This window comes from Callorhinchus milii, unplaced genomic scaffold, assembly GCF_018977255.1.
Source record: "Callorhinchus milii isolate IMCB2004 unplaced genomic scaffold, IMCB_Cmil_1.0 Scaffold20, whole genome shotgun sequence".
NCBI lineage: Eukaryota > Metazoa > Chordata > Chondrichthyes > Chimaeriformes > Callorhinchidae > Callorhinchus > Callorhinchus milii.
In genome coordinates this window covers 11,286,329-11,308,617 of record NW_024704761.1, presented here as the reverse complement: position 1 = coordinate 11,308,617, position 22,289 = coordinate 11,286,329, and the positions used below count along the sequence as shown (strand labels likewise).

The 22,289-nt window shown below is 46.4% G+C and overlaps 1 protein-coding gene across 2 annotated transcripts in view; it reads right to left on the bottom strand.

Moving 5' to 3' along the window:
• Positions 1-1,822: 1,822 nt before the first annotated feature.
• The window catches only part of b3gntl1 (UDP-GlcNAc:betaGal beta-1,3-N-acetylglucosaminyltransferase-like 1), an 87,003-nt gene continuing 66,536 nt past the window's right edge, over positions 1,823-22,289 (bottom strand). For both annotated transcript variants that reach the window (XM_042342529.1, XM_042342528.1), the window contains exons 10-13: positions 14,796-14,931; positions 9,718-9,786; positions 8,662-8,736; positions 1,823-2,530 (exon numbers count right to left, since the gene is read on the bottom strand). In XM_042342529.1, the coding sequence (XP_042198463.1) occupies positions 2,450-2,530; positions 8,662-8,736; positions 9,718-9,786; positions 14,796-14,931 (361 nt within the window). In that variant the 3' untranslated portion in view covers positions 1,823-2,449. The remainder of the gene's footprint in view (positions 2,531-8,661; positions 8,737-9,717; positions 9,787-14,795; positions 14,932-22,289) is intronic.

Here is a 22,289-nt window from a genome sequence, read left to right as displayed (position 1 = left end):
ACATCACGTCAAAGCTGTGCTCAAGCATCTATAATGATGATTTAACACTCCATACCAAAGGAAAATGACAAACAGAATCTCTATAGATCTACAGCACTCAATGTTGACAGTAAGCGAAGACACTGTTGGCCAATACTGCGAGCAATTAATCTTAGGCCACCCATCTGCCGAATAATGGTCAATAATTCATCAAAAGGGATTCCAAAACCAATACGCAGTAAATCACCAAACCTGCAGACCAGAACCAGAGACAGAGACGTGTACAACTTTCCTAAGGCCTGACTCAGTGATATACTCAGAAAGAAATAGCTTACAAGCAACGATCTTGCACATGACTTTGGGTTTGGTCACATTTGATCCAAATGCCCGAAGGCTGTGCAGGCTCAAACAAGAACCCGGAGTCTCCTATACGCCAACCAACTACTTTTAACACTGTTCTTGCCGCTTGATCTTTCCAAATCTTCTCGAGTGGAAGGTTTTGTCTGATCACATTTTGCTTAAAGTAACATACGCCCAATGTAGCTGATTGAACATAAGTCAGTGAAATAGCACAGGAACACGGAGTTACTCGGAATGTTAGAACCTTGCAAAACCCTTTTCACATTATGCAAACTATTCCATAGACATTTATTTTAGTCCGGATTTGTTTCCTTTCGTCTAATTTAATAACCAGAGGAATTTATTGTAGTGTAATTTTGCCCCCCAAATTTTGCTACAAGACAGGCAGTTACTACACTTGACAGGAAACCCTGTGTAATGTTTTGAGATGTTCTCCTGACATGAAAGGCACTAAATCAAAAGTAAGGATTATTATTAATATTAATAAGAATAAAACTTTTCCAAATCCCTGATTCCTAGAAGTTATGCTGAGCAGTGCTGTGGTTTAGGCAGATGACAATGACTAATGGACTGATCACTGCTACATAAAGTGGCAACACAAGCCCTTGAAGCACTGCAGAGAGGGATGATGCCCAGTTTCAGAGGGATTGGCTATGACCCTGAGCATAAACTGGATAAACTAAGACTCTTCTGTCTTGAAAAAGAGTCTCAGAGAGCACCTGATAGAGGTACATAGCTCAGTGGTTAAAGCACTTGCCTTGCAACTGAGAGGACCTGAGTTCAATTCCTGGTAGCGTGAAATATTGGACAAGTTTCCTTACTCCACACGCAGTAAGTGGGAACCCAGTTGTTAGTCGATTGGCGGATTGCTTTTCCAGGGCTAATAATCCCATAAAGAATAATAATAATTTGGTCAGTCAATCCCCGACTGTTTGTGGGACGCTGCTGTGCGCATTTGGCTGCCACATTTTGCCCACAAAACATAGTCAATTCACTTTACAGTATATCTGTGAAACACTTTGAGACGTCTCGAAGACGTGATGAGGCGCTGTATCAAACACTGGGTTTATTATTATTATTACATAAGATGATAAAGGAGAGAGAAAGTCAACCCAAAAAATCCTTACCTCCATCTGTTCACTGTATTTTGGTGCCTTGGGTTGTCCTTCCAGCATGAAAGGCGCTCATCATACAATCATAGAATTATACAGCACAGGAGCAGGCCATTCAGCCCATCGTGTCTGTGCCGCTCTTTGAAAAGAGCTTCCAATTCAACCCCACTCCCCCGCTCTCTCCCCATAGCCCTGCAAACTTGTCCTCCCCAAATAATTATCTACGTCTGTCTTAAAGGTTGTTATTGAATCGGTTCCCACCACTCTGTCAGGCAATGCATTCCAGATCCCAACAACTCGCTGTGAAAATATTTCTCCTCACCTCCCCTCTGTTTCTTTTAACAACTATTTTAAATCGATGTCCTCGGGTTACCGACCCACCCGCCAGTGGGAATAGTTTCCCTTTGTTCACCTTATAAATTTAAGTGTAATTTTGTTGCTAGTCTTGTTCTTGTAATGTACATTGATAACCCAACCCCGAGGATGATAACAGATTTCAGCATCTTACACCTCAACATGTGCTGAGTCCACGTTAGCGCTGATCAGATCACCTCAGTCCAACAGCCGTGTTAAAAAAACACACATTGCACTGGTCGGACGCATCGGCAAACTCTTGAACGAACGAGGTCCACTGTGTCGGTATCAGGGAGGAGATCCTGCGGTTGCTATGACGTGTGTCCCGAAAGGAATTCTCATTCGCACCTCAGGGTCCTTCTGAAATCCTGAGACTCTGTGAGTAACATTCACATGCACCCGCTCAAGTGGATGTTCACTCTCGAATAAATGCACAACAGTTACTTGCGAAGGGGTTTGAGACGTCCTCCTGTCGTGAAAGACGCTACGCCAAATGCAAGCGGGTTATTTATCAATTGCCCTGTGATTTGGAAATGCACTCCCAGGCACTGCTGCTCTCAGGTTTATATCATCCTTCAGTGTCCCCGGCAATCATAGCAATGAGAATCGTCCCGTCTCGTGGAGCTCATGGTGAAGGCAGGTCCTCAGCTGAAGTGATGGTAGTCTATTCCCTCCTTTAGGTTCAGGGAATTCAAGTTCTCTTCAAACCCGCCTCCTGTCATGTCCTGCCAAAGGAATCAGTATTAACAGCAGACATGTCACCTCCAACCCTACTCTGTCACCATCATCAACTCGGGCTTAATCTCGTAGCGTAGTGGTTAGCGCGCTCCCTTCACAAGCGAGAGGACCCGGGTGGGTCAGGGCGAAACCTTAGGTAAATTTCCTTATTTCATATGCTCTGTTTACCCAGCAATAAATAAGTTGTAGTTGATTGGCAGATCGCTGTCCAGGGGTGAGAAGCCCTCCAAAAAATAATAATAATAATTTGGCCACTCATATCTATTTGTGGGACACGGCTGTGTGCAATTAGCTGCTGTATTTCGCCCACCAAATATACAGCCAATTCACTTGACAGTGTACAGGAGCTGTATCAAATGCAAGGATTATTATTATTATGTCCAGCTCAATCCCACCCAGTCACCATCATCTGCTCAGTCTTAATCTCTAACTCGAAACTTGGCACCGCGCCAATTTCGATCAAACGTTTGTTCCATCCTCAGTGGTTGAGAAAGACGTGGGGGGGGAAAGCAAACCAGGATAGTCTCCAGACACTGCACATACATGAGCAGTAAAGCTGCTTCTTGGCTGTTCTCGTTGCCAGGAACGGCCGTGTTGAATGGTTCTCTTTCAGAAAGAATTGGAAAAGCAGAAAACCCTGAAACTTGACAAATTAAAATGTAATAATAATAAAACTGGTTGGTAGTTTGTAGGAAATAGACCCCCCTTGTGATTATGGATCAGCTTCATTCTCACTGCGTTTCGGGGGGAGGGCTTGTGGTGGGAGGGGGTGGGGAGAGGGTGTGTGGGGGAGGGGTGTGGGGAGCGGGTATGGGGAAGGGGTGCGGTGGAGGGGGTGTTTGGAGGGAAGGGGGTTTGGGGCGAAGGGGTGTGGGGACGCGGTGTGGGGGTGGTTTGGGGGGGGGTTGTGTGGGGGAGGGAGGGAGTTTGAGGAGCGTGGGGGGAGGGAGTGTGTGGAGGAGCGGGTGTGGGGGGAAGGGAGTCTGGGGGGGTGGCGGTTTGGGGGGAAGTTGGGAGGGCGAATTTGATCCTTGGTTTTGATTACCAACGAGACTCCAACTCGCTAACTGTCTCAGGAAATCTCAGTTTTCAAGTGCTTTGCATTGATTCCGTGATATTGTTGAACGGGGAGTGTTATTTTTAACAATATAAACCAGGGACACATTTGGCTTCAGCAAGAGCGATCCAGAGCAAACTTCCAACTATTTGACAGGATTTGCATAAAAAGAGATAATGCTGGGGCTCTATTAGGGGGAATCGTCAGGCTGTCTTTCACCATTGTCTAACTCCTTGTCAAACCTGTCGTAACAGCTCTCTCTCGCTCTATATATATATAATTAAGAGTTTGGAACATTATCCATTAAGTCAAGGAAAAATGTAAAACAGTAATCATATCTGCTTAATGTTCATGCAGTTACACTTCTGTCAACGTTACCCTGCACGCCGTGTTGGCACGTTTCACACCAGCGAGCTTCGCCTTTACACGTTACATGCACGGTTCACGCCTGTAACATCACGTTACACGGGTGTACGTGCCTCTAAACCGCATGCTCCGTGCGTCCACATAAACATCACGTTACATGTCTGTATTCCCGCACATCTTGCACATCGCTAAACTGCACGGGACACGACGACAACAACTTGGATTTATGTAGAGTCTTCACGTCGGGTAACTTTTCAGGAGACCTAAACGGGGACAAGGTTGCCTGCTGAGCAGTGATATAGGTGGTGTCCAAATGATTTGAGGTGGGGTGTCTGTTATGACTGAAGAAATATTGCTGCTTCTTAAAAGAATCACCCAAAAGACACCGCCCCTGACAAAGCGTGCTCTCCCCCCAGCACTGGGCTAGACCATGTGTCTATACTGTGAGCTCAAGTCCTCCAGGTGGGGGGGGGGGGGGGAGGAGAGCTCAAGCTTCCAAACTTCTGAGCCAAAGGTGAGAATGTGACCAGCATGGCCTCTGTTGCTGACAACACAATGCACAGCCCTTGCAGATCCCGAAATGTGAGAGCTTTGTAAACACGTCTGGGCTCACAAGGCAAAACTACACAAAAAACTGTCCAACCAGTTCACAGGTCAAGTAGCTGAACAGTAGCTCTGCGATGCTTCATGTTATCATGAATTGAAGCTCCCCAGGAAGTGATACACATGCACACACATCCTTCCAGAGTGACTTGTCCTGACAAGCAATGTCTCCGCTCGGTCAGACAGGAGCCTGGCATTATGCTGACTTGGCTAAGACGTTAGACACAAGTCAGTGGAACTGCACTAACTAGTTCTTACGCTCTTGGTGCATCCATCCTGTCCCCTCGTACGGGAGTGATTATCGCTATGGGCTATGGAGGGTAAAGCCAGCTCTGCTCCAGATGATCTCTTTGATGAAACAATGAGTGGGTGAGGATTGGGCTTAGCTGTGATACCTTGTAAGATGGCACTCACCCACAAGGTAACTTGGGGTGAAGTGCCCGTGGGCACCTGGCCTTTGTTCTCTTGTATGATTTAGCAGAGATGATCCAGTCCTTCCTCACAGCTCCTCCCTCTAACTCTTGGGATCAGCCTCTTTGCTTTTCTGTGCTTTGCCTCTAGGAGTCTCTTTACGTCACAATGACCAGATGTGCTCAGTACTCCAGGTGTGATTTGGTCAGAGCACCATCTCCCACATTATACCCAGTCGCTAACTATCCTTTACAGTAAAAATCCTGTGAAACGCTTTGAGACAACATACGGATGTGAGAGGCCCTTTATAAAATGTTTGGATTATTGTAAAGATATTTATTATTACAGCGTTAAACACGATGTCCGGGATCTGAACTCAACTTGTTTGGCAACAGAGCTCTGCACCTGTTTCCCTTGTTTAGACACGAGGAGAAGAGAGTCAACCTCCCCAACGATGCAATCTTGTACATGAGGTACACGTGCCTGGTATGTTTTGCGTCCTAAATGCAGCGTCTTGAACATATCATGACTGAACTTCATTCGCCAATGATCGGCCCAGGTGCATACCCTGAGTACTCTCTAAGTAATAATAATAATAATAATCCTTGCATTTGATATAGCGCTTTTCACGTCGGGAGGACGTCCCAAAGCTCTTCACAGAACACACTGTAAAGTGAATTGACTGTATATTTGTGGGCGAACGCGGCAGCCAATTGTGCACAACAATGTCCCACAAACAGTCGTAGATTGAAAATGACCAATTTATTATTGTTTGGTTTTGGAGGGATTATTATTAGGCTCTGTGTGGAGTAAGGAAACTTGCCCAAGGTTTCGCCCTCTGCCTGGAATTGAACTCAGGTCTCTCACTTGCAAAGCGAGTGCTCTAACCGCTGAGCTACAGGACTCTGTAAGATCTGGGCTGCCACTCGGAGACACCTGCAATGTTTACTGTCTTGCACGAGTCTGTGAATCTTGCTCATTAATGTTCATCTGTGTCCGAGTCCCAAAGTAACACAGAGGCCTTTTGCAAAGGGGGCTGACAGATACGTTTTCGTAAGCAGTTGAAATCTCAACGAGACTGCACACACATGCGCAGACCCATCGATGAGTCATGTAGCTCAGCACTCGCCTCGCAAGCGAGGGACCTGGGTTCGATTCCTGGCACCGTAAACCCTGGGCAAGTTTCCCTACTCCACACACCTGATAGTAATCCCTCAAGAAAAAAAAACAATCACAATTTGATCACTTCAATCCACGACTGTTTGTGGGACGCTGCTTTGCGCAGTTGGCTGCCGCGTTTCACCCACAAAACATAGTCAATTCACTTCACAGTGTATTTATTCTGTGAAGCACTTTGAGACGTCTCGAAGACGTGATAAGGCGCGGTATCAAACGCAAGGATTATTGTTATTTTTTATCTCCTGTCACACAACACCCTTTTGTGTCAGCTGTTAATCTCCTACTGGAACTTTATAAAGTTTCTGGAACAAAAGAGGATTGAATTGATTCAGAGCTGAGGGACCTGGGCTGAGAATGTTCAGCTAAACCACAAGATTTCAATAAACCCAGTGTTAATCTCCTCACTTCGGCTTTGGCACTCACGCTGCTGGTTAAAGTAAGGTGACACATTAGATACTTCAGGTCACAGCCCAACCCTCTAATAAACCCTCAATGACAGGAGCTGGCTTTTATCTGCACACCTGCAGTATCGTGACTCCTCGCTGTGGCTGTTGAGCTCCAGGCTGTTTCTCTGCTGTTTCTTCGCTGGCCCCGCCATTGTGTAAATGAGCGAGGACGTGTCAAGGGAGGCCGTGCTGAACAGCAGCTGGATTGTGCAATTCAAATTAACCCGGGAATCAAGTTCACGGCACTTCTTTAAAGGCTTTAATTAGACGGCGATGAAGCAGCTTAGTTATTGACAGATGCAATCAATTTCTGCGTACGTTTGCCACATCTGGTCACTTTAGATCAATCAAACAATGGTTTCCTGTTCAGACTGGAACCAATTCCAATCCTTTCCTGCTCTGTTTGGGGCCCTGATTGTGGTTCCGCTCCACGTGTGCACAGATAAACAGTTGCCCCCTCGAGTTCGAAAGAGACGCTTGATTTTTGTGCAAACATCACAACTTAACTCAATGTGTGGCCGGGTGTTTAATACCTTCCTGTTGCTGATCAACAGAAACTGCATTGGTTTCTTGGGGAGTCGTATTTCAATCTTTATTAAAAAAAAGTTTCTATATTTTGGCTCAGACTCTCCCCCCCCCACCTTTAAGCTTTTATGTTTAATGTGCACAATAAAGGAAACCTTTTAATTGATAAAATGGGACATTTTTTTCTTTCCTGCCCACCATTAAAGCTTCAATTCTAAGGCATTTTTGAGCTGAAATGTGTTGGGTTAGATGTAGTATCTTTGGAAATAAATGATTATAAAGGGAGATCCCATTTTGTGGCAGACATTGACTCAGACGCCATATATAGCTTTGGGTGCATCTCAGTCCTCTGGTTCAAAAGAACTCTCACTGGCTGATTATTAATTATATTAATAATTATATTATATAATCTTATATTAATAATATTATATTAATAACCTTTGCATTTGACACAGTGTCTTATCATGTCTTCAAGACATCTCAAAGCGCTTCTTGCTTGCGAGGCGAGTGCTGTAACCACTCAGCTACAGGACAACAACAACAACAAAATTACATTTGTATAGTGCCTTTCACGTCGGGAGGACGTCCCAAGGCGCTGGACAGACAGAGTTACGGACCCGAGCTGAGGCTCGGGGTGGGGAGGGGGAGGAAGCAGGGAGATCTAAAGGACTCCACTAAAGCTCTGAAATGCAGATTTAGGTCTGCTCTGAACGTAGATGTTCTCCAGGAGTATCAGTAAATGGCGTTCCCAATAACCAAGTGGGATGTTTGCAGGATCCTCGGCAAGTGTTGAATTAATTGTTAAATCGGCCCTGGTTTGATGTCGGGAACTGCACCTCACAAGATGATACAATCGAGAGCTGAAACAAAATGGCTGCTACTAATAATTATCCGTGCATTTGACTTAGCGCCTTTCATGTCAGGAAAATGTCTCAAAGCGCTTCACAGGATATACTAACTGCAAAATGTTGTTACTGAGTATTCACGGATGAATACGGCGGCCAATCTGTGCACAGCAACGTACCAGAACAGGTATGAAGTAAACGGCCAATCTAATCAGGGGAATTGTTGACCAGGAAACCAGGAGAAAGTCCCTTCTCTTTTCAAGTAGTGCCACAGGATCATAAACTTCCACCTGAACAGGCAGACAGGGAGAGATGATCTATTTCAGACTATTATTTAGGAGGTGTGTTACTGGGGTGGTGTAGAGAGAAATGCCTCCTTTAAGTCACGTCTCAGGACCCGCCTCCTTGACTGTGCCTTCGGCCACCCTCTACCCTCTACCCTCCCTGCCCTCCACTCCTCCTAATCCCAACTCGGATCCAAATGCTTGACTGCCAAGCGCCTTGGGACGTCCCTGTGAACGGCGCTGTGTAAATCTAATTTGTTGTTGTTGTTATTATATGACACACCGCATTTTCTCCTCTCCCCCCCCCCCCCCCACTCCCTACTCCCCCCACCACACACCCCACATACACAACTATGGTGAACGTTTGTTAAGTAACTACGAAAACAATTGTATCTCACTCACCAGCTTCACACAGATGATGAATGGGGGGCTGGCGTCTGTGAAATGCTTGATGGGAATTGTAGGTTTGGGCTTTTCCTGTAACAAACAGCAGCAGTTATGAGCATGATATGGGAATATGGGATAAGTCCAGGATTGAGCGTCGAACAGCTCTATAAATAATACATTTGATAGAATGCCCTTCACTTTGGGAAGATATTTCAAAGTGCTTCACAAGATACACAGTCAATCCACTTTGCGTTATATTCTGTGAAGCGCTTCGAGACATCTCAACGACATGCTAAGACCCTATAAACAAATGCAAAGATTATTATTATTAATACTGTAAAGTGAAACTTCCTTCTCTTTTCGACCAGCATCAGGGGATCTTTAAAGCCCACCTAAACAGGCTCCTCGTTTAACATCTCATCCAGAACCTCCAACAGTGCAGCAAACCCCCATTACTGAATGTCAGCCCAGACTATATGAGTTCCACGTTCCGACGTGGGGCCTTGAATCCACAAGCTTCTGACTTGAAGTCGAGAGTGTCACACAAACATACACATGACACTAACACTGTTAGGGAAGGTTAAAGGGGTGTTTAAAACAGCAAAGAGAATTGACAAGTTGCACAGCAGTGACCTGAAACAAGTTGGGCAAACTTTCAAAATAAGAGCTAAACGAGGAGATCAGGGAATATACTTTGACGCAGAGGGTTGTTATATACACAGGGTGTCCGGTGTGAAGGGCGCTGTATAAATGCAAGTTGTTGTTGTCGCTGTTGTTGTGAGGATGTGTTATCCACAGCCGTGGATTCAGCTGCGACGTTGGGAAGTAAGACAGACAGACGGACACTTTGGGAATGAAGGGATATAGAGCAGAGGCGGTGAATGGGATTAAAATATGCACCATGTTCCATTAAGCAGGAAACACAGGCTCGATGGGCTGAATGGCCTCCTCCTGCTCCTATGAAATCACTCTATAAATAATACGCACACTTAATTCTTGATGGGAAATGTACTTTTGGGAGTGAGAAAGGTGAGACTGAAAATGCATTGTTTATTACAGAGGAGATCGAACCTTCGATTGCTGGTAGGTGTAGAACCGTTTCTTGATCTTTGCCTCGTCCACATCACAGAAACACACGACCTGTGAGAGGTAAAGAAGATCAGCGTCAACCAGCCAGCTGCTACCTGCAAACCTTGCGCTGTTTTCATTCACTGGTCACCCCATCCCCATCTCTGTCACCTCCTGCAACTCTACCAGCCCAGCCTTGCTCACCGCTTAGCGAACACTGGCTTCATGTCTCATACCTACACCCCCCACTCCCACCCCTCCCCGCAGCCTGTCCAATCTGCCCCACCATCAATGGACAAGCTTTCATCCTTTCTACCCTTTTGCCTTTCTGGGACTCCATCTCACAGTTCCCTCACCCCCGCCCTCCCATTTTTAAAGCGCGTCTTAAGACTTGCCTGTTTAGCCGTGCTTTCGGTCACCTTCCCTCTCCACCCAGCTTCTTCAGCTATACCCCTCGTCCCAACCCACACACACACACCCCCAACCCAGGCTTGACTGTTGGGCATGGGCCGTGTTTTTGCATTAAGATTCCCCACAGCCCCTGGAGGAGGGAAGGTGGGGGGAGGGGGAGAGAGGGTTTCAGGAGCGCTATGATTCCCCTGCTCCAGGCTGCACACGTGGGTCAGAATCTAACCCGGCTCCGCTCTGCATTCAGCCAGGGACAATGTCCCTCTTCGAGGAGCTTCAAAACCCACTGGACATTTAGAAACATCGAAACATAGGAACAGGAGGAGATCATTCAGCCCCTCAAGCTTGTTCCTCCGTTCTATATGATCATGGCTGATCTGTACCCCATGGCTAATTACCCGCCCGTGCCCCATAGCCCTTAATACCCTGACTTAACAAATCGCTATCTACCTCAGTCTTGAGGATGTGAATGGATCAACATCCACAGCCTTTTGTTCAATGTCTCATGGCAAGGACGGTACCTCTGAGCACACGGCACTCCCAGGTCACTGTGCTGAAGTGCCAGGCTGGGCTGGGAGGTCAAAGCAATAATGGCGTAGCACATGGACCTGTAATCTTTGACCCAGACGTGTAAGTGCTATTGGTTGAGCCAGACTGACAAGACTGCTGAACGGCGCCTCCAATGGATCACTGGGGAATTGCGTGTTTTTGACACAGCCCAACATTACTGTACGTGTGGCAGTCAAACCGAGGAGAGTCTGGGTGTCAGAAACACAAGGGCCTGTCTGGCCAGACCATGCATACACTGTGGCTGCTGAATAAAGCATTTAAAACTTCTGCACCTCTGTCACCCCCGATTATTTATGAAGTGTGTTTTTTTACTCTCTCTGTTGTAACTTGATGCACAGCATTTTACACAGCTGGACATTACACCAGGGCATTGGCACTGATTGCACATTCCAGGCTGCCTGGCGCAGACTGAGAAGAGAATGAACTTGCATTCTTATAGCACTCTGTCACCTTCAAATGTCTTAAGGCTTCCCAAGTGAACCGTAGGGAACACTGTTAAAGGCAAACACAGCAGCCCTTTTGCAAACAGCAAAAGCCATTATGTGCATAACCAATTAACCTGGAAGATTGCTGGCCAGGACACTGGGAGGAAAGTCTCTTCTCTTTGAGAATACTATCATGAGATCTTTAATAACCAACTGAGCAGTGGACTTGGTTTGCATTGTCTCAATCAAAGAACGGTATCCCTGACAAACCAGTTCAAGCTTGAACCCCCAAACCTTCTCGCCCATTGTTCGATGGTTTGTAGCTTTAATATATTTATTAATAATAATTCTTGAATTTGATATTGTGTTTTATCACCCTGTTGAGATGCCTCAAAGAGCGTCACAGAATATGTTGTAAAGTATATTTTTGTGGGCGAAACGTAGCAGCCAACTGCCCCCAGCCTTTGGATTGAGTGACCAATTTTTTTAATATATATTCCACGGTCTTCAGCACGACAGATGTGTATACTTGTGAAGGATTCGGGTTTATAATGCTAACTGAATCGAAAGGAGCTAATCCTGGGATTTGTGTAGTTTCAAATTTTCCAAGTATTGGATTTCAGAGCCAGTAACTAGGCTTTCTATTTGGCTCCTCCAAGGAATACAGACATTACGGAGTCTTGTAGCTCAGTGGTTAGAGCGCTCGCCTCACAAGTGAGAGGACCTGGGTTCGATTCCAGGGTGGGGCGCTTAGTTGGGCAAATTTCCATACTCCACATGCCTCTGTTTACCTAGCAGTAAGAACCCGGCTGTTAGTCGATTGGCGCATCACTTTTCCTGGGGTTATAATACCTTCAAACAAAAAATAATAAATTGATCACTTCAATCCATAACTATTTGTGGGACGTTGCTGTGAGCAATTGGCTGCTGCGTTTTGCCCCCAAAATATACAGTCAATTCACTTTACAGTATATTCTGTTAAGCGCTTTGAGACGTCGCCTCCCAGCTGCGCTCTTTCCTCTCCACCCATTCATTATTCGAACCCCTTCAGTCAGGTTTCCGTGCTGCCCATAGCACAGAAACTGCCCTGGTCAAGGTGACGAATGACATCTTGACCATCTGCGACCAGGGCTCCCTCTGCCTCCTCGTCCTCCTCGACCTATTGGCCGCATTCGATACGGTCGACCACACTATCCTCCTCCACCGCTTGTCCTCCCACCTCAATCTTCAAGGCCCTGTCCTTGAGTGGTTTAGGTCGTACCTCTCCCACCGTCTTCATTTTGTTTCCACAAACGGCTTTTCCTCCACCCCCCGCACTGTCTCGTGTGGTGTCCCTCAGGGCTCTGTCCTCGGTCCCCTCCTCTTCACCCTCTATATGCTCCCCCTGTGGTGACATCATCCGCAGACATGGGGTTAACTTCCACATGTATGCGGATGACACCCAACTCTACCTTTCCTCCTCTACCCTCAACTCCACGACCACCGATGTCCTGACAGCTGTCTGTCCGACATCGAGTCCTGGACGAGAGACAACTTTCTTCAGCTCAACGTGCGCAAAACTGAGGCCCTCCTGATTGGCTCCGTCAGCGCCTCCGCACCTCAGGCGCTGACACCATCAGCATCCAAGGCTGCACTCTCCACCTCTCAAAGCCATCAGGAACCTCGGGGTTCTGTTCGACCCTGAGCTGTCCTTTCTTCCTCATATCCGCACCACAACTGGCACCGCCTTCCATCACCTCCGGAACATCGCCAGACTACGGCACTACCTCACCCCTCACGCTGCTGAAACCCTGGTCCACGCCTTTATCACCTCAAGGCTGGACTATGGGAACTCTCTCCTCGCCGGCCTTCCCGGCACCTCCCTCCACACTGCAGGTCATTCAGAACTCTGCAGCTCGTGTACTGTCCCGCACCAGGCTTCGCGACCACATCACTCCCACCCTCGCCCTCGCTCGCCTCCACTGCTCCCCATCCCCCAGAGGATCGAATTCAAGATCCTCATCCTCACCTACAAGGCCATTCACGGCCTTGCTCCCTCCTACCTCTCCGACCTACTATCCCCCTACCTACCTGCCCGTACCCTCCGTTCCTCTGGCTCCGGTCTGCTCCACATCCCCCGCCCCAACCGCCCTACCATCGGTGGCCGGGCCTTCAGCCTCTCAGCCCCGAGGCTCTGGAACTCCATCCCCCAGTGCCTTCGCCGCTTCCTCCCTTTCCTCCTTCAAGGCCGGTCTCAAGACCTTTTGCTTCGACCGTGCCTTCAGCTCCCCTCTCGACTCTCTACCCCTTCCTCGCTCCCTCCCTTCCCTCCCCTCACCCTGACCATTTCCCCCCTGCTCGGGTCCTGACCCAACTGTCCAGCGCCTTGAGACGTCCTCCCGACGTGAAAGGCGCTCTATAAATGAAATCTTGTTGTTGTTGTCTCCACGATGTGACAAGGCGCTATATCAAATGCAAGGATTATTGTTAATATTATTACTGCCTAGTGCAGCCCAAGCCCAAGACTGGCTGCAGGAGAGATGACTGATGGTCAGATTCGCTGGAAGGTGCTTTGTGATTTTGATGCGAGTCTGGGCTCTTTGAAAGTGCGCCCCAAAGGCAGCCACACTGCCCGGAACACTGCCCTTTGGGATCCATTTCCAAAGAGCGGAAAATGCCTTTCGAGAAAAAAAAGTTACTTTCACCCTCAAATGAATCCTTGGATATCTGGGGTCTGAGGACAGATTGCAGAGGACATGATTACACTGCAAAAGTGACCATCAAAGGACGCAGCCACATTCACTGAGTGTAACCTGTGAAGGGCTTTGAAACATGCTGTCGTTGTGAAAGGCGCTGTACCAAATCAAAGTATTATTACTATTATAATAATAATCCTTGCATTTAATAATAGTGCCTTATCATGTCATCAAGATGTGTTAAAATGCTTCACAGGATATACTGCAAAGTGGAATGACTGTGTATTTTGTGTGCGAAATGTGGCAGCACAGCAATGTCCCACAAACAGCCATGGAACGAGTGACCTTTGGGGCCTTATTTGGGGCTTTTGTTGGCCAGGATACTGGGAGAGAGAAACTCCCTTTTTAATATGGTTTAATGTCTCATCTGAAGGACAGCATCTCCGACAATGCAGCACCCCCCCAGCACTGCACTGGAACGTCAGTTTAGACCATGTGATTCCATGTCCTGATGTGGGGTTTGAACCCACAACCTCCTGACTCTGAGGCGAGAGCGTTACTACTGAGTCAAGGTATCACATTATTACATTATCACATTATTACTCTGAAACAACCTGGACACTGCGACCCAATTCAGTATAATTCAGGTCTACAACTAGGGGTCAGGGTCTCACTTTCAGAAGGTGGAGTGAATAATACGTTACCTTTGAGGGTCCTCAACATGCGCCACATTGCACCAGGAAAATGTTGCAGGCAGCAAGTGTGGTTATTATTATTATTATTGATAATAATAAATATAATCCTTGGTTTTTCAAGTGAAAAATTGGGATGGATTTTGATCATGAATGGAGATAGCTGGATTTGTGAGTCAGGAAATGATCGGAATTGAAATCGCCACCACCCAGAGAGCCTGAAGTTAGGAGCCTTTTCCACTGCTGATCCAGGTCACTTTGTTCATGAGTGATATTAATCTCTAGGCAGCCACAGTGTTGCCCTGACTCACCTTTTGTTGATTGGTGGCTGACAAGTATCTGTACAGCTTCCTGCCTTGTTTCCCCGCGTTCCAGATTGTAAACGAGGTCCAGTTATTCAGGACTCGCTCCTCCAGGAAACGGAGGCGCTCATTCCAAATGGTCTCCCTGGAGGGTGAAGCAGGACTAGGTCAGTCTCTGTCTGTAATAATCACACAGTAATTACAGCAATAATAATAATAATAATCCTCGCATTTGATATTGAGCACCTTATCACGTCTTAGAGACAATTCAAAGCGCTTCACAGAATATAGTATAAAGTAAATTAAATTGTATATATTGTGGGTGAAACGCGGCAGCAATTGCACACTGCAGTGTCCCACAAACAGTTGTGGATTAAGTGACCAAATTATTATTATTACTTTTTAAAAATAAAAACAATTAATTCTGCTGCCCGAATTCTGGAGAGAATTTTGACGCCGGTTGGCAAGAGCCAAGGCTTAGGGGACTACAGAGGGTGCGGTGGACACTGCTGGAGTGTAACCAGCTGAAACCGTGTAGTTTGCCTTTGCAAGAAATCCCTGTTTTTTTCATAATTACAAGGGGAGCTGGTTAAGCCGGACACATCAGCGGTGGCTGTTTAATAATATAATCCTTGCATTTGATATAGCACCTTATCATGTCTTCGAGACGACTCAAAGCGCTTCACATATACTGTAAAATGAATTGACTGTATATTTGTGGGCGAAACGCAGCAGCCAATTGAGTGACCAAATTATTATTGTTTTTTTAAGGATTATTATCCCTGGAAAAACCAATTGATTAACAACCAGGTTCCTATTTACTGCTGGATAAACATGGTCATGGGGAGTAAGGAAACTTGCCCAACATTTTGCCCTGGCCGGGAATTGAACCCAAGTCTCTCACTTGTGAGGCGAGTGCTCTAACCACTGAGCTACAGGACTTTGTCTGTCTGTCTTAAGCGGCGTCCGAGGTTATCCAAAGTTCCCTTACCTCTTCCCGGCCAGTTGAGGACCGGCAGTGGCGCCTCCTCCCTTCCATTCCCAATGGACGAGAAGGGGACCAATTGGCGGTGGCTCCGAGATGATTGACAGCCGGAAGACGCTTGTGAATGGATAGGCTCTACCATTCACCAACTGCTCAGCTGTCAATCAAATTGACTCCTCCCATTTCCTCCCTTGTTTCTCTGCCCCCTCACTGCTGTTCAGCCTGGAGCCACTTGTGAGTGGCTGGAGTCCGCTGTCAATCAGTCGCAATTTTACTCCTCCCTCCCATTGTGGCGAGTGAGTGGACTCAGTGGCGACCAGCGTGGTATTTTGTCCGGATTAACCGGCATATTTAAAACAGCTGAGAATATAAATCATAGAATCATAGAGCACAAAAAGAGGCCATTCAGCCCATCGAGTCTGTTCTGGCTCTTTAAATAGACCAATCCCACTCCCCGGCCCTTTCCCAATAACCTGCAAACCCGTCCTCCTCAAATACCCGTCCACCGCGTTTTTAAAAGTAGTTATTGAATCGGCCTCCACCGCCCTTTCAGGCATCGGTGCCGGGCTTTTTGTCCGATTTACCCGGTGTCCGGGGTTAACCGGCGTCTGGTTAAAGCGACTTCCGCTGTGATTGTCGTTAAGCGTAAAGACTGTTTATTTTGTAAGTGAACAAGGCAGCCAATTTGCGCACAGCCATGTCCCACAAACAGCCATAAAGTGAACAGCCAATTCCAATGGAGGATTATCGGTCAGGAACACCGAGGAGACTCTCTCCACTCTTCTTAAATAAGTGCAACATCCACATGAAAAGGCAGATGGGGATTTCAGTTTAACGTCTTATCTTAGCGCATGTGATAATGTAGTGTTCCCGTGAGTGTCAGCCTAGACCCTAGACTGTGAGCTCAACCTTCTGACCCAGAGGTGGGACCACAGATTGAACCAAGTTGACCCATTTATTTATTCTGTGTTCTCTGAAACAGACCAGGTCTCGAAGGACCTTGTCATCTGCAGTCTTTCGAAGTTAACGCGTCCTGATAAACTAGAGTGTTTTTCACCAGGTCAGAAAAGGTTCCGAGGGGATCGAATAATGATCTTCAAAACTCTAGAAGGATTTTAGGAGGATAAAATAATGAACGATTATCCTACTGGTTAAGAAGGGCACATTAATTAGCTCAAGCCCAGAACTGGAAGAGTTAAAGAGGGGGTTAGGAGACTTTGTTTGTCTTATTTGAATGTGGAAATGGCTCTTAAAATCGAAAGGTATAACAATTAAACGTCAGTTAGAAAAATCCTTGAAGAGAAACATTGTAAAAGGATTCGGAGAAAAGGCAGGAGATTGCGAATAGAGGATATCGCTCCAGTGGAGTAACAGGCCCTCGCGTTAGACTCATTGAGCCAAATAGCCTGACTCTGGACCGTCATTTCTATCTGTCCACGTCAAGCACATTGTCCACGAACAATGAGTGAAGTTTTTGCTATCAATTAACATCTAATTCTCTTTTTTATTGAGGAGGTGTCTGCTATCCAGTTCTATAAGAATTCACAAAATCACGAGATTGATTTGGACAAAGAAGGTCCTTTGGCCCATTTGATCTCATCCTGGAATAGCCACTTTACCAGTCTCCCTTCACAGGACTAAGCTGTTTTGTAAATAATAATAATAATAATCCTTGCATTTTACATAGCGCCTTATCATGTCTTCTAGACGTCTCAAAGCGCTTCACAGAATATACTGTAAAGTGTAGTGACTGTATGTTTTGTGGGCGAAATGCATCAGCCAATTGCAGCGTCCCACAAACAGTCATGGATTGAGTGACTAAATCATTATTATAATTTTTTAAAAGTTATTATTACCCCTGGAAATGCGATCCGCCTATTGACTAACAACCGGGTTCCTACCTACTGCCAGGTAAACAGAGGCGTGTGGAGTAAGGAAACTTGCCCAACATTTCGCCCTGCCGGCAATCAAACCCAGGTTCTCTCGCTGAATGAGTCCCAGTGACTTCACCTCAAGCCCCCCCCAACCCCCCGCCTTCCTGGTAATCTGGTTCAGTTGTTAATTACCCTCTGGGTAAAGAAACACTTTCTGGTGTCTGTCCTGAACTTGCGCTTTGCAACTCTAAACCTACGTCCTCTTGTTCTACTGGTGCATGTGAAAGTATTGTTCTAGGTTTACTTTTTCAATCCCATTCAAAATTTTATATGTCTCTATGAGGTCTCCTCCAAGACGTTGCCTTGCAAGACTGAAAGTTAATGAAACATGGGAAGTAAATAGCTCTTTCTGTGGTTATGAACTTCCTATGAGTGTTTCTGCACAAAAAGGCAGCTGTTGAAGGTTTCCAGGTATCACACAGTAGATGTTGTGAAATCTTTATGGGAATCATTGCTCAAATACCAACTGGAATAACAGACTCAGCAACAGAACTCAGAATCTTAGAATGAGACAATACAGCAACAACCCACTCAGCCCATCACATCTGCCCTGGACTTTTTGCCACATGAATGACCTAGTTTAATCCCACTGCGCTGTCTCTAAACCAAACACTTCAACAATATTCCTCTTTTTGATGTGAGGATGTAATTCACTTGTAAAACAATTGACAAGTTCTTCAACAATGGTTTGATCAATAATCTTTTGATTTTCATTCACTTGTTCAAAGTGTTCACTTGTTCATTCACTTGTTCATTCACTTGTTCATTCACTTGTTCAAATACCAAATACTACCTACGACTATTATTTTTTGAATTAACCCCTATAATTCCTTTACTGATTGTCTTATATTCTGTAGCGTATTGGTTAGAGCACTCGCCTCACAAGCTAGACGACCCGGGTTCGATTCCTGGGCAGGGCTAATCCTTAGGCAAGTTTCCTTACTCCACACACCTATGTTTACCTAGCAGTAAGTAGGAGCCCGGTTGTTAATCGAGTAGCAGCTCACTTTCCGGGGGTAATAATCCCTTTTTAAAAAAAAATGCGGTCACTGAATCCACGACTATTTGTGGGACACTGCTGTGCTGAATTGGCTGCCGGGTTTCACCCAGAAAATACACAGTCAATACTATACAATACATTTTGTGAAGCGCTTTTTTAATAATCAACTTTACATTTGATATTTAGTGCCTTTCACATTGGGAGGATGTCTCAAAGCACTACACAGGATATGTGCAAAGTGTTTTTTTGTGGGCAAACTGGTCAGTGAATCATTAAAGAGAGGAAACCGATATAAAAACTGTGCTTTTTGTGGGCATCGCGGCAGCCAACTTGTGCACAGAAATGTCCCACAAACAGACATGAAGTGAATAATAATTTTATTTGGGGGAGTGTTGGCCAGGGCACTGGGGGAAATAACCTTCTCTTTTTGAATAGTTTTGAAGAACTTTTCGAATAGAGCCATGGGATCTTTCAACATTCACCTCAACTGACAAAAGACACGCAGGACCTCGATTTAACGTCTCATCCAAAGGATGGTTCTTACAACTGTGCAGCACACCCTCAGCACTGCACTGAAGTGGCAGCCTCGACTGTACGTGATTCCAAAACCCGAAGTAGGGTTTGAACCCACAACCTTCCGACTCAGGCGAGAGCCCTACCAACAAGCCAGGCTGAAAGGCTGTTCAGTTAGTGTTTCAGGTTAACAAGTTCACTCGTCAGAATTTCAAACTGTCTTTAATTATACGAGCAGAAAGCACGAGCCCTCTCGTGCTAATGAGCCCTATTGCTCCGGTCTATCTGCAGGAAGGTAATTGGCAGCAATCAGAGGTTTCCTGAGTACGGATGTCCTGAGGCAGCAGCCATAAGGCTTTGCAGGTGAAGCTGATTAGTTCCAGATACTCAACCGGTCAATTTCTGGTCAATTTCATAAATTCCCATTTTGACTCAAAGCAGGCAAGAAACGAAGCCAGATCCAGATGTGTTTGTCGCCATGAACTTTTCCTTCTTTTGTTAATGAAGAACAATTTTCATTCCTAGCAAAAAAGGTGAAGCCAGCTCCCCTCTGGAGGTGAAGCGAAAGGGCTTCCTGTTTACTCTCACGTGCAATAGAGCGCTTGCGTTCATGAACCGCAAAGGTCTTTGGCTACTTGTGACGCTATCTGTGTTTGTCTCCAAAATACACAGTCACTACACTTCACAACGATTTCTGGTGAAGGCTTTGAGACATCCTGCTGATGTGAAAGGCTCGATATCAAATGCATAGAATATTATTATTCTAATGAGCCTAAAACTACTGGAAACTGGTTTCGCTCTTGACAAGAAAAAAAGCAGAATAAATTGCTAACCCACTGACTGCCAAAGTTTTTGAGCAATGGAGCAACATACAGACTAAAAGTTACTTAATTTAACTCTAAACCACCAGTGTTCTCAAGCTCAGGGCTAGTTGTGGATTAGTTTCTGTGAGCTATTCTAACGCTGTGTTTATATATATGGGAGTGGAGCTGCTTACACCCAGTGATGTGAAAAGTGAAGCCGTGTTTATATCCAATGCATTGTTCTGGGGATGTAATGAAACAACCGAATTTGCTGTTCTGTGCATAATCAGTTGAGCTTACGTACAGAACATGGAATCCCAAAAGAGTTGGTCATGTCATCAGCTCTTCGATAACAGTAAATAATAATAATAATCTTTGCATTTGATGGAGCGCCTTATCATGTCTTTGAGACGTCTCAAAGCTCTTCCAGATTATACTATAAAGTGAATTGACTGTACATTTTGTGTGTAAAATTTGGCAGCCAATTGCACACAGCAGTGTCCCTCACAGTCGTGGATTGAGTGACAATTTATTATTTTTTTTGAAGGGATTATTATCCTCAGGAAAGCGATCTGTCATTCGACTAAGAACCGGGTTCCTACTTACTGCTGGCTAAACAGAGGCGAGTGGAGTAAGGAAACTTGCCCAATGTTTTGCGCTGCCAGGAATCGGATCCAGGTCTCTCGCTTGCGAGGCGAGTGCTCTAACCACTGAGCTACAGGAATAAAGTTGTTTTGATTCACACCCGCTGCGGGGGTAGAATCGGGCACTTGAAACTCTCTTGTCCTAAGGCTGATGGGAGTGAGGGCTCCAGGGCATTGATTCGTTTCACAATTGATTCGTAAATCCTGCAAGCCATAGACCTAGCGGGTTTAGGGTGGTCCTAGCTGGACAAGCAACAACAACAACAACAAAATTACATTTATGGAATGCCTTTCACGTCGGGAGGACATCCCAAGACTTTGGGGTCAGGTCCCGAGCATGGGGGAGGGGTGGTGTAGGGGTGAGGGAAGGCAGAGAGAAGGGAGGGCGACTGAAGGCACGATCAAAGAGAAGGGTTTTGGGACCGGCCTTGATGGAGGCAAGGGAGGAAGCGAGGCGAAGGGATGGAGTTCCAGATTGTGGGGGCAGAGAGCCTGAAAGTCTGGCCACCGATGGTAGGGTGGGTCGGGCGGGAGACATGGAGCAGGCCAGAGCCTGATGAACGGAGGGAGCGGGCAGGTTGGTAAGGAGTCAGCAGGTCAGAGAGGTAGGAGGGGGCAAGGCCATGGATAGCCTTGAAAGTGAGGACGAGGATCTTGAACTCGATCCTCTGAGGGATGGGGAGCCAGTGGAGTCGGGCGAGGGTGGGAGTGATGGGGTCACGGAGCCTGGTGCGCGAGAGTACACGAGCTGCAGAGTTTTGGATGATCTGCAGCTTGTGAAGGGAAGAGTTGATGAGGAGGGAGTTCCCATAATCGAGCCTTCATGTGATAAATGCGGGGGTGAGGGTTTGGGCAGCCTGAGGGGTGAGGCAGTGGCGGAGTCTGGCAATGTTGCGGAGGTGGTGGTAGGCAGTGCCGGTCATGGTGTGGATGTGGGGGAGAAAGGACAGTTCAGGACAGTCCTGTAGCTCAGTGGTTAGAGCACTCGCTTTGCAAGTGAGAGACCTGAGTTCAATTCCAGGCAGAAGGCGAAACCTTGGGCAAGTTTCCTTACTCACAGAGCCTAATAATAATCCCTCCAAAACCAAAAACAATAATAAATTGGTCATTTTCAATCTACGATTGTTTGTGGGACATTGCTGTGTGCAATTGGCCGCCCACAAATATACAGACAATTCACTTTACAGTGTGTTCTGTGAAGCGCTTTGGGACGTCCTCCCGACGTGAAAAGCGCTATATCAAACGCAAGTATTATTATTATTATTAAACAAGATACCCAGGTTCCTGACTGGCTAAGTGAGATTGAGTGAGCAGCTGTGGAGGCTGATGCTGCCAGCGCCTGAAGTGCGGAGGTGCTGGCGAGAGCCAATCAGGAGGGCCTCGGTCTTAGGTTTGGAGGCACCTAGGAGGATATGGGAGTTGAGGGAGATGAAATGGTGGTCAGAGATGGCCTGGTCAGTGATGGTGACATCCGAGATGCTGAGGCCCCGGGTGATCACCAGGTTGAGCGGGTGGCCGTGAACATGGGTAGCAGAGTAGATATGGAGGGAGAGGTTGAGAGTGGAGAGGAGAAAGGAGAAGTCTGAGGAGATAGAGCAGGAGGGGGTGAAGTGGAGGTTGAAGT